This window comes from Rattus norvegicus, chromosome 6 (genome assembly GCF_036323735.1).
Source record: "Rattus norvegicus strain BN/NHsdMcwi chromosome 6, GRCr8, whole genome shotgun sequence".
NCBI classification, from domain to species: domain Eukaryota; kingdom Metazoa; phylum Chordata; class Mammalia; order Rodentia; family Muridae; genus Rattus; species Rattus norvegicus.
In genome coordinates, this window is record NC_086024.1 from 26,946,741 (window position 1) to 26,959,863 (window position 13,123).

At 38.1% G+C, this 13,123-nt stretch overlaps 1 protein-coding gene across 8 annotated transcripts in view; it reads left to right on the forward strand.

Annotated features, from left to right (window-relative positions):
- Nucleotides 1-13,123, forward strand: part of Memo1 (mediator of cell motility 1) — a 90,752-nt gene that overhangs the window by 51,244 nt on the left and 26,385 nt on the right. For all 8 annotated transcript variants that reach the window (XR_010052056.1, XR_010052055.1, XM_063261616.1 and 5 more), the window contains 2 exons: nucleotides 3,334-3,446; nucleotides 6,548-6,659. Coding sequence is in view for 6 of the 8 variants with exons in the window: in XM_063261616.1 (XP_063117686.1) it covers nucleotides 3,334-3,446; nucleotides 6,548-6,659 (225 nt within the window). In the remaining 2 variants the exon portion in view is untranslated. The remainder of the gene's footprint in view (nucleotides 1-3,333; nucleotides 3,447-6,547; nucleotides 6,660-13,123) is intronic.

A 13,123-nucleotide genomic window follows, 5' to 3' on the forward strand; every position in this document is an offset into this window, starting at 1 on the left:
CCCATCTAGTAACAGCCTGAATACCAATACTAAGGTTATTTCTTTAAAGGCAAAACACCTTGTAGTTATTAAAGGAAAGGAACATCGCTTTATGTATTTATTTCCCTCCAAACAATTGCAGTGGCTTGCTGTTTATGGATCTAGCAAAGAAAGAAGGAAGAAATACACGAGCTTCAAAGTGCCTCGTTAATTTTCTTTTATTAGCACTTTATCTAACAAAGACCTATTTTGAGGTTGCTATATCTTGAATATGCCCCTTTTCACCTGTTTCAATAATATCTACCCTTCTGTGGTTTTGTATGTTATTTTTAAGGATTTTAACTTTTTCCTTGTTTCTGTAAATCAGTTCTGGAACTGCACTAGATTGGTTGTGGGTGTGTTTTTACCAAACTAGAAAGAATTTATTGGGAAAACATCTGGCTAATTCAGATTGGTAGGAGCTCTTCTATATAGGTAAGCTTTGACAAAAAGGCAACGCTGAGAAAATAGTCAGGTCTCCGTTGAAGGCCTTAGGCTCCCCGAAGACCACGGCTGTCTCATCTGTGGAGCGGTGCTCCTTGGCTTTCATTCATTCAGATCCACTTCTTGCTGTTATCTTTGTTTGAGACAGGGTCTTTTGATGTAGCCCTGGCTATTCTGGAACTTTGTGTAAGCCAGGCTGGCCTGGAACGTGGAAGAGATCTGCTTGCCTCTGCCTTCTGAGTGCTGGGACTAGAGGTGTGCGCTACCATGCCTGGCTGGAGACTGACATTTTAAAAGTATCAGTTTATATTTTAACTATATATCTTAGATTTTTTCAAAGCATCCTGATGTTAAATACTACATACTGTTTTCCTTGTAGAAACTGATTTCTCAGTCAGAATTCCCCCTTTCCCCCTCTTTCATACTAAGGGTTTTTCCTCTACCTCCCATCCCCTGTCCTCTCTTTCCCTTTTTCTTTTGTAAATAGAATCTTACTATATTGCTTTGGCTAGCCTTATGTTCCCGTGCTCAACTGATCCCCCTGCTTCAGCCTTCTGAGCATTTAATAGAATACAGATGTGTACCACCATGCTTGGCCAAATGTCATTCATTGATGCTTAGTTCATGTATTTCCTAGGATTAATCAAGTGACCTAAACATTCCCAAGTTATGATTTTATACATATTTCACATTAGACTTTAATAAATATAATTTATTATTATTTGTGTCTGCTATGATAGAACAGAATGGTATCTTTTGGTTTCATTTATTTAATAATGTATGATTTAACCCTCCTTTATTGTACTGATGATACATAAGATACAAATGTGGATTGCAGTGCTAACAAGATGGAGAAAAGGGGCTAGTAAGGTGGCTCAGTAGTTAAGACCACTGGCTGTCAACGTTAAGAGGTCCTGAGTTCAATTCCCAACAGCCACTGGTATCTCACAACATAATGGAGTCCTGTGCCTTCTCAGGTATGCAGGCATACATGTAGACATAACACTCCAAATACATAAAATATACTAGTAAATATATTTTTTTTAAGATGGAGAAGACAAAGGGCAGAAGATGAGATTATTTCCACCTTACCTGGGCCCAAGGATAAAATATTTTCCCGTTCCTGTGTGGTATATTCTGATTTGAGGGCTCAGAATGATTGGACCCAAAACTCCCTTATGTCCTTCATCCTTCCCAACTCTGAAGTGACGCCTTCAAAAAAAGATTAACTTTCTTAGCTTAGTAATAGATTTTGGTTAGTTGTGAAATTAATTAGTTAATTTATGGACATAGTCTCACTATGCAGACCAGGCCTGCCTTTGCTTTGCCTCCTGTGAGCTACTATTAAAGATGTATTCCACTACACCTGACTTAGTTTTTTGTTTTTTGTTTTTTTAAGCAGATAGTGTCTGAGTTTTGTAGAACAAGTTGGCTTTGAAATCCCAGGCATCCTGGACCCTTCTGGGTCACCCTGAGTGTGCAGGTGAATGCTGTCATATTTGGACAGTCAGAGGATTCTCTCAGTGTATTACCACAGTACATGCTCCTGGTCCTGCAAGTCTCTGACTGTGAAGCAACTAGGCCCATTTTCTCGTTGCATAAGCCCACTGCTTATTATTTCTCACAGTTTCCCCCTGGGAATCTTTAACTTATTTAAATGTTTGTATATGATATGGTAAGAATGTTTTATTTGAGTTTTAGAAAACAGAAAATGCATGGTTTCAAGGTTTTAGGTTGTAGAGCAAGCTTGGATGTTTGCTGTGAAATAATAGGAATCTAATTCTGCTTTTGGTGCTGAGACAAGGGGGTTGTAGCTAGGGAGTCGTAGCTAGTGTTTAGCCTAGCTGTTTTCTTTAGGTAGACTACCATGAAATCACACAGTATATATATAGTTTCTTTGTGTTTGAGAATGACTTATATTTGAGTGAGAATAGAGAAAGTTTATTATATTCAATTCCTTTCAACAAGATGATGCCCTATTTCTTTGCTACCATAGAAATGATGTCAAAATAGCTTTATTGAATACTTTGTAATGTTGTTTTACATAGATGTTTAGAGGTTTGTAGCAATATTTATTTTTATTAAAAACTTAGAGTTTTAACATTTTTATAGCTGAAATATTTAAACTGATGTCACACTTTGAAATGTCTAGTTACACATTTGGAAGTGATTTTTATGTATAGCATGTTGTAAAAATTTGTAACTGGTTTTCAATTATTGGACAAAAATTCAGATTAAAACTGAAGAGAAAATTCAGTTCTATTGTAATAGAATTCCAAGGACTGTGGATTTAGTTCACAGAAGTCTCACTTCCTTGTATTTCTGGAAGACTAGAAACGTAGTGTAATTAATGGCCTGGTAGGGTTGGTTTCTTTGAAGCTCCTCTTTCTGGCTGCTTAGGCATGTCCTTGGAGTCATGTGTTGTGGTTGTGTCCCATGTGTCTTCCACCCTCCCCCATTTCCAGGATCTTGTTATGTAATCCTAGCCAGCTAGAACTCACTATGTAACCCAGGTTGGCTTTAAACTTAGAGCAGTCCTTGCCTCAGGGGTCCCACATTCTAGGATTATATGGGACATCAGCCCTGGCTTTGAAGTCTTTTTATATAAGTACTTCAGTGAAGTTGATAAGAGCCTCATTTTAACTCTGTTAGCTCTTGAAAAAAGTTTATCTCCAAATTGGCCTGCAGCCTCATATGGAAAGTTAGATCTTGAGTATATGAATTTTGGTAAGAATATAGTTAAGCTCTTATGTTCACAGAATATAGTAAAAGGCAGGTAGTCAGCATGCAAATTTAAAGTTATTTTCCTTTTATTTAATAAGATTTGTGTAGAAGTACATTTGTTCTGTGTTTCTGTTGTGTATCTCCCAGCCGGAGAATTTTCATCCTTGGGCCCTCCCATCATGTGCCCCTGTCTCGATGTGCACTCTCCAGTGTGGATATATATAGGACTCCTCTGTATGACCTTCGTATTGACCAAAAGAGTAAGTATATAGAAACATAGCTTTTAAATACATAAAGCTCATTTAATAGATAAGGGTTACAATTTAATTTAAAATATTTTAAAAGACACATATATAAATAATATCTCAACCAAAGTTTTTGGTAACTAATCTGTATAAAAGACACAAAAACGTGGTATTTTCCGTATAACTACAAATATATGTTAAAGGCACTTAGCTCTATACCATAGTGGTTACATTTATCTTTAGAGAAATAGTTTGCTTGGGCTATACCATGACGCAAGAGATTAGTCTACATGCCAACCTGATGGAAGACTTGGCAAGTTAACTCTTTGTATGTGTGTCACTTTTCACTTTAAATGATGGCAATAATACTTTCATTTCCTCTCATTGGTCTTTTTTTTTTTTTTTTTCTTTAATGGGAAAATTATTCTATTTTCCAAAGTTCTGAAAAGTAGTATAGAAATTTTAAATAAGTTTTGTTTTTAACATGTTATTTTTTGTGTATAGGTTTGTATGCATGCATGTGTGTGTGCTTGCAGGTCTGTAGTCATATATGTGTGTGTAAAGGTGCATTGTGCTATGGAAGGAAGCCTGAGGCTGATACAGGCACCTTCCTTGACCATTCCACACCTCATGTATTATCGAGGTAATGTTCCAGACTGAACTCAGAACTCGTTATTTTGGCTTACCTCACTTGTTATCTATATCTGTCTACGGTTCTACCTGGAGAGTCCCGTTCTGTTTCTTGTGTACTGGGGTTACAAATGGGCTTTCCAGAACTGTCCAGCTTTTACATGCATTCTCAAGTCTAAACTCCAGGCACTAAGCTTGTGTGGTAAGCATTTTATCTGCTAAGATGTCTTTCTAGCTCCCTTGTCTAGTTTTTTGATTTTCCTTCTAGGATTCCAGAGGTTTATTTCACACGCGCGCACGCGCACACGCACGTGTGTGTGTGTGTGTGTGTGTGTGTGTGTGTGTGTGTGTGTATAGTGTGTGTTCTGTGAGTACGCGTGTGTATTGTATGTTCTTTTTCTGTGCTGTCTAAATTTTTTTTGAGACCATGTCTCTCACTGGCCTAGAACTCACCCTGAATGGTAGGCTGACTGGCCAAGGAGCCCCAGGCATTTTTACTTCCTCATGGGATTGTAAGTGTGCACAAACTTATCAGGAATTTTCTTTGTGGATTCTGTGAATCCAATTCAGGTGCGTGCTTTTTTTGAGAAAGTCATCTTCCTTGTTCCCAGATGTCATATTTTTGTTTATTTCTTTCTTTCCTTTTCCCCTTCCCCTTCCCCTTCCCCTTCCCGTTCCCGTTCCCGTTCCCGTTCCCGTTCCCGTTCCCGTTCCCGTTCCCGTTCCCCTTCCCCTTCCCCTCAAAACATCCCCGCTGCCCCCACAGGGTTTCCCAAGAGAGGGTTTCTAGCTCTGTAGACCAGGCTGGCCTTGAACTCACAGAAATCCACTTGCCTCTGCTTCTGAGTGCTGGGATTACAGGCCTGGGCCACCATGTCCGGCTGTTGAGCTGTTTTTTGTTTTTGTTGTTTTTGAATACAATAAATGTAATATTAAAGAAAATGTAATATTAAATGCAGTATACAGAGTAGAATGATAAATATTGATATACTCATTGCCCATACTGTATTTTGAATTTCCCTTCTCTTGTTTCTTTCTGTATAATAACCACCTTCATGAACTTGGGAGTGTGTTCTTTAGCTCATTAAATTATATTTTAATTTTATAAGGGATGCTGTTTCATTAAAGTTTGTAGTAATTTCTTACATTGAGTGAAAGGTGTCATATGTAAAACAAATGGTCAGTTGTTTTAAGCCTTGCTTTTTACAATTTGAGATTGTTTTATAGAATAGTAGCAATTTGATATTTGCTCTTATTAATGAAAATAGAATTACCTTTCTGATTGACATAATGTAAGAGACACACTCCTTTGTTTAAAGATTTGTTTATTTTATGAGGATGAGTGTTTGCTCACATGCACGTCCATTCACTACATGCCTGCCTGGTACCTGAGGAGGTCAGAAGAGGGCTTTGGAGCCCTTGAAACTGCAACTGTAGATGGTTGTGAGCTGCTGTGTGGGTGCTGGGAATGACCCTTGGCTCTCTGCAAGAACAAGTGCTCTTGAATACTGCGTCATCTCTCAAGCTTGTGTGTGTGTGTCTTCTCACCTCCCCAGTTTTAAGGGCCTGTTTGGTACAAGTAAAGAAATGGATAATTTTTAAAAGGTATTTTGTGGACATGAGATCTTTACCATTTCTTTTCCTTTGTTTTTTATTTCTTTTTCCCCTCTTGTTCCTCTTTCCCCTCCTCCTCTCCCCTCCTTTCTTTCTTTTTTGAGAAAGGAATTTGCTAAGTGAACTCAACCAGATCATGGTCCTACTCTGTAGCCCAGGTTGGTCTTGAATTTGTGATCCTTCTCAGGATTTAGTGTCCTGAACAGCTGGGGTTCTTAGTGTGTGCCACCAGCCCTGGCTCTAAGTTATTTTTCTGTAGTTTTTATATACTGAAATTCCCGTATTACTCTACAATCTTCATTCTTAAGTATAGCTCATCAGAGATCACTAGATTGCTACATCGCTTTAAGTTGGTGCAATACTGTGGTAGATTTATGATTTCTTCTGTAAGTTAAAGTTTGGATCTTGGGAAAGATAGTATTGGAAGGGAGATTTTTATGTTGTTGGTATGGTAGAAACATGAAGTAAAATAATAAAACTACGCAATTATAAAAACAAAGCAAAACCAAAAAACAATTATTAATTTATATGAAAATAGATTGGTAATTTTTTCTGTTATATTAGGAATTCTAATGTGTTGTTTGGGCTAGAAGATTTTTTAAATTCAAAGAATGGCCTAGACCTAGAATTTATTTTAGAAATGTTAAAAGGAGCTGATGAAAAATGTACTGTTACTATTCAAATGGTAAGTTTTTATATGCATTATATCTTGTAATAAACTCAGTCATTCTGTCTTGCACTTAAAGTTAAAAAATGGAGTATGTGGTGTTTTGTTTCTTGCCATAGCTTATAGTTTTATGTTGCTGGGTGGATGCTCATAAAATAAACATATGCATTAATATTTGTTTTAATGTATTTTGAAATCTCTTTAGTTTACGGAGAGCTATGGAAGACAGGAATGTTTGAACGAATGTCTCTGCAGACAGATGAAGATGAACACAGTATTGAAATGCATTTGCCTTACACAGCTAAAGCCATGGAAAGGTACACTGATTAATACAGAAGACCCCGAGAAGTCACAGATGCTCATTTCTTTGGGGTTACTTTAGCCTAGGATAAGATAATTTCTCAAAGCAAGGAGATTAACGTTTTACTTAAAATTTAATATAAGTTGGAGATTGCAATGTCTTTATGTTGATTTTTAACTAGTTGTCTATTAAGGTTGAGCATAGGAATTGACCTGATTTTTTTTTTTTTTTTAAACATGGAAATTAAGACAGCTGGTTTGTTTGGGGCTGATATATCTTGGTTTGTTTGGTATAAGAGCCAATAGATTTTGATGTTTTAGGATAATCATTATGTTCTTTGTGGTACTATGGTTTTAAAACTTTAAGTTTGGAAATGCCTTTGGAAGTCATTCTTTTCAGAGTTTTACAAAGGTTCACCTAACACATGCTGATGGTGATGATGGTGATGACAAGGATGGTATAGCTGTGTAGTATCCGATAAAGGTCTTCCTGTGGTAAGGGTGCCCTGGAGGATAAGCACTAGAGAAAAGGGGAGGAGCTGCTTTGCCCTCTTCCAGTGCCCATTCTTTTGCCCAACACATAATAGTTGATTAGTCAGTAAAATGAAAAATAAACTGTCTCTAGAATTTTCCTTTCTGTGCTACATTTGAATTAAAAGTCTTATTTGTAGGTCAGTTTCTCTTTTTTGTATGTCATTTTTAAAAATTATTTATTTTTATTTTGTGTACATTGGTGTTTTGCTTGCATGTATATGTGAAGGTTGGATCCCCTGAGAGTTAGAGACAGTTTTGAACCGCCATGTGGGTTTTGGGAATTGAACCTGAGTCCTTTGGAAGAGTGGTCAACACTCTTAACTGCTGAGCCATCTCCCCAGCCTCCTATATGTCATTTCTTAATATATACTTAGTATTTTATACAGTTTCAGTAGTTCTAAATACATGAACTTATTCTTTTCTGTAATTTGTTATTTAAATTTATCAATAAAGTCTAAAATTACATTAATATTTTAATACAGAGAAGGGTTATTTATTTTTGACTGGCATACTTACAGTTAGCTAAAGAGCAAGGCTTTTTATATTGTTGTGATGAATTTTTTTCCTGTTACAATTTTTTGTATTAGTTTTTTGTTGTGGTATTTTGTTAAATTTTTTAGAACTTAACCTTCTTTTACTATTTTGTTGTATGTGTATGAGTGTTTGCTTGCATGTATACCTGTGAACCATTCGTGTGTGTCTGGTGCCTGCGAGGCCTGAAGAGGGCATAGAATCTCTTGGTTCTACTGAGTTAGACAATTGTGAGCCACCATGTGGGTGCTCTTAGCTAGACCTGGGTCATCTCAAAAAGAAATCATTGCTCTTAACCACTGAGCCATCTCTCTGGCTCTTGTGTTTTATTTTTCTGATATTGGGTCTTGTTGTATAGCCTATGCTACCTATGAACTTAGGGCAGCCTTCTTGCCTACGTCTCCAGCCGCTAAGATGATAGGTACAGGCCTAACACCCAGCTTGACTGTTGTGTGGTTGATACTGTTTAAACTCAAATGTGAATGATCCAGTGGTTTCTGTGTAATTTGTTCTGGCTCATTAGTTTATTACCGTAGGTTTTTTTTCTCTTATATTCAAAGTTTTATTGCCTTTTTGTCCACATCTATTCACTCTAACCATGAAGAATTATATAAACCTGAAGATGTTTGCAAAAATCTATGCAATGTTAAATTAAAATTTTAGGTTCTGTTTTGGTATTTTGTTGTTTGTTTGTTTGAGGCAAGGTCTACTCGATGTACCACGCTGGCCTAGAGTGAGCTTTGTAGCCAGGCTGGACTTGGGCTCCTCCTGCCTCAGCCTCCTGAATGCTGGGATTATATGCCCAACCAGTTGTCTTTTATTATGTTCTAACTATTGAGAAAAAACTTTCGAAAATATATATGTTTTTTTCATTTGTTGGTATAACTAGAATTCCCATTCATCAAATAAGCTTTTTTTTTTTTGGTCATTTGCTGAACAATTATATATTTTATCATGGGAACTAATGGATTGTAGTACAGTATAGTCAGTACTCTAACAACCTTCTAAAGGAGGTTAAAAATAATATATTAGTTGTCATATTGAAAGTAAATTATGTAAACTGTAGGAAATTTAAGAAAATAGAAATTTCTGGGTTTGGTCCCCAGCTCCGGGGGTGGGGGGGAAGAAAATAGAGACCCACAAACACAATTCTAATTCGTAACTCTCCCTCTTTTAGTGTTCAGTGAGCTCCTCCTACATCTTAAGATCCTAACATTACTTCTAGAAGAAACCAGTAAGCATTTGTTCATACTTACTGTGTTGTGCCAATTAGTTATCATTGAACAATGAATTATTACAGAGCTGAGTGGCTAAAAATCACAACTGTTGTACTATTTATAGCCTCACATTAAAAAGTGGAGTAGGAAACACCTTGTCTTAGTACAGCTGAAGAGACCCAGGTGGGTTAGAGAGGCCAAGATGCCCTCACTTAGATATTTCCAGGTCACAGTGCTTCCAGAAGAGACATAGTACCATTTCTACCAATTTCTGCTTTTCAGAACAAGATATCTGTCAGCCAAAGTATAAGGGAGGATGATACATCTCTCTCTTGATAGGAGGAGCAGCCGGTGTCTACAGGCACAGGAGCAGTTACTGAGAGAGAACCTGTTTGTGCATGATCTATCACAGTTCCACTTCAGCTGGGCAGTTCATGTCTCCAGCACATGGTATATACTGGCCTTTCAGATGCCTAGAGTTCTGTTACATTCACTGTTTTATTGCTGTGATGAAACACCATGACCAAAGCAACTTAGTAGAAGGAAGATCAATCCAGGACCAGGAAGCAGAGAGAACACTGGGAATGGCCAAAGTTTTTTGAACTCTCAAAGCCTGCTCCTTGTGACACAATTCTTTTAACAAGGCCTTAACTCCTAATCCTTTGCAAACAATTCCTGGGGACTAAGTATTCAAGCTTCTAGGGACCATTCTCATTCTAACATCTGTAATGATTTCAGATACATTGTCCATATTCTGCATCAGGTTTAAATATGAATGCAGTCTTGGGTGTGAGTCTCTTGATTGAGAGATCTGTGAACAAAGCCCCTCCCCACTTAGTTTTAAAGAATGGATGGATTAGTGATATTGTGACTTGCACAGGCCTGATATCCTGATTTTGGGTTTTGTATCTTAAGAAAATTGAGCCCTGAGAGTTGTCCTTTGACCTCAATATGTAGGTTATGGGGCACGACACATGAAACAAATGCATAAAGCATAAACCATTTGAATTAATTCAAAGTCTAATGATGTATGTATGAAAATGCCATATGACTTCTTGTGTGGTAAGCTGAAAAGTGAATAAAAGACTCTTGAGGATGTGACCACAGTAGAACTCCCATGGGAGAGTAAAGAGAGCCAGGAAGCTTTGCGGGAGGGGAGGGTCTGATCCACAATAGTCTCATCCTGTTCTAGGTTTCTGGTAGGAGTTTCATACTTTAGCTGACTCATTGATTTGTTTGCTTTTAATTGTTTAGCTGGGGCATTTGGATTGTTTTAGTGTCAGTTTATCTTTTCTTAAGAAATAGGCTTTCGGGATTGGAGAGATGGCTCAATGGTTAAGAACATTGACTGCTATTCCAGAGGTCCTGAGTTCAAATCCCAGCACCCACATGGTGGCTCACAACCACCTGTAATGGGATCTGATGCCCTCTTCTGGTGTGTCTCATACCTACAGTGTACTCATAAATAAAATAAATAATTCTTTGGGGTTGGGGATTTAGCTCAGTGGTAGAGCGCTTGCCTAGCAAGCACAAGGCCCTGGGTTTGGTCCCCAGCTCCGAAAAAAAGAAAAAAGAAAAAAAAAAAAAAAAGAAATAGGCTTTCATACTTTTAATCCAGAGGCAGGTAGGTAGATTTCTCTGAGTTTGAGGCCAGCCTAATCTACAGAGAACTCCAGGACAGCTAGGGTTACACAGAGAAACCTTGTCTTGAAAAAACAAACAAACAAACAAACAAGGAATGAATGAGTGAATGAATGAATGAATAAATAAATAAATAAATAAATAAATAAATAAATAAATAATAGGCAGGCTTTCAGGCCTTGCACAAGTCTGTCATCCTAGCCTTTGTGAGGTTTGAGGCAAAAGGATAAGTGTTTGAGGTCCTGCTACCCACAGGGGTCTACTTTGTATCTGAGTTTCCATTTGGTTCAGTGTGTTAAAGGCCTAGAAATCTTATCCACTGTTTCTTTGAGTTCGGACTTGTAGCTATACCGCTTAGGTTGTGCTCCCAGCTACCTGCCCAGGAGCTCTTTGGATTTGTGAATGAAACACACACACACACACACACACACACACACACACACACACACACGTTAATTTTAAAATGCCTTGGCTATCTCAAATGCTGGACAGTTCTAATCCTCCCTGCGGCTAGCACATGTTTCCCTCTTGTAATCCTGGTTTAACACCCTCTAATTCTATATTTTTTCTTTGTTGCCCTGGCTCCTCCCTAGTCTTTGCTCCCAAGATGCTTCTGGACAGCCCCTTTGGTGGGGTAGGTTGGCATTTCTTCTCACCTACATTTCAGATGGTTTTCCTTCTGCAGATCCAAATCTGATCTGTCGCCCTACAAATCATGGCCATTCCTTCCCTTCTCTCTCCCTATTCCTAGCCTGCACAAATTCAAAGGTCCCATCTCCGTTTACTTGCCCAGATGTTGGCTGTTGGCTCTTTATTCATTGATCAAGAACCAACCGGGGACTAGGACCTTTAGTGTTGGACCATCATATTCCTGATTTTGGGGGCCAAATTAATTCAAAGTATTAGAACCAGTCCTCAACACAGAGTGATAAAATTCTTTTAAGTACTTTATAGTTTTCTGTCTATCAAATAAGAGCTGTATTATATAATAATGCCATCTGAGATTCTTTTTGAGAGTGGCTTTTCTCTGCTTTGGACCTCTAGTTATGGCTGACAGGGTAGGTTTAAGAAGCTCTTCAGCCTGGGCACTTGTGTAGGCATGTGTTCCTAGGCATGCACTTCATGTGGTGGCCATGAGCCCCTACTTTATTTACTGTCAGTTCTTTGGATTTAGTCTTTGTCCCAGTGCTGGCTCTTTGCTCTCCCCTCCCCATTTTCTTTTATCTCTCCCCTTTGATCCCTTCCTGACACTGTCCTTTCTCCCCCCGCATCCCATCTCCCCTGTTTTTCTTTGTTTCTGTATATATGTGATATGTGTGCTTTTGAGTGTATATGCACATAAAGAGGCCAGAATAGGATATTGTGTGTCTTCCTCTTTGCATGTTGTTATTGGCGTAAGACAGACTCTCTCCCTGAATCTGTAACTCACTATTGTGTCTGGGATGTGGGGGTGGTGGGGGGAGAAGGCAGTCAGTTAGATCTTGGAATCTTATATTTCTGATCCAGCAATTCCTTATTATAAATTCCTTATATTTTAACAGTTCACCAAACTTATGATTTTTCCCTTACACCTTCTGGTATTATTTAAAAAAATAAAAGAATAAATAAAAGAATAACAATACTTAGGATATTTTGGTGGGAAATCTGCCCGTCCACAGGTTTACTCATTTAGTTTTAGACTCATCTAAGTTGCTGTCTGTGACGGTCTCAGAGTCTTACGCCAGCGTGGGGCCACTGTGTAGCTTCTTACAGCAGCTCTTACACTGCTTCTTCCTTTTTAGTCTCACTTCCTTCAGCTTCCCTTTACTCTGTGCCAGAGGTCTGTGTGAGGTGTTTAGGTATCTTACACTGTATCCAGATAAGAGTGTTTCCCTCTGCCATGTGCGTCTGCTTTGGCCCAGTAAATCATGCTAACATGCTTAAAATTTGAGTTTTCTTACAATTAGGAGTTTGGTTGAGAGCCGAGCAGATGACCTGTCTGTTTCATTTCAGCTGAAGCAGCTTAGTGTGGACACAGTTTGACTTGCATTATGTTCAAAGCAATTCACAAGTTTAAACTCAAGGGTGTAGAAAAGTGCCTTCACCTGTAAAGCAGAAGGATTTGAACCTTTGGAGTTGGGAATAATTTTGAGTGGTCATATTTCAGATGATAAAGTTGAGTAGCTCTTCGGATGCTAGGTAAATAATTCTGTTTTTCTTACATGGTAGTTCTTTAGTATGTTCTCTGTCTGGAGCAACTAAAATTTATATCATATCTCCTCTGCCCAGGATAAAACCTGGCCCAAATAATTTCAGTTACTAGTTATTGAAAATGGATAGATACTAATTGATTTAATACTTTTAAATTAAAATGGAATCAAATGCTCTTTTTAAAGTGATTTTTTTTTAAAGGTTTATTTATTGTATATGAGTACACTGTAGCTGTCTTCAGACACACCAGAAGAGGGCATCGGATCCCATTACAGATGGTTGTGAGCCACCATGTGGTTGCTGGGATTTGAACTCAGGACCTCAGGAAGAGCAGACGGTGCTCTTAACCACTGAGCCTTCTCTCCAGC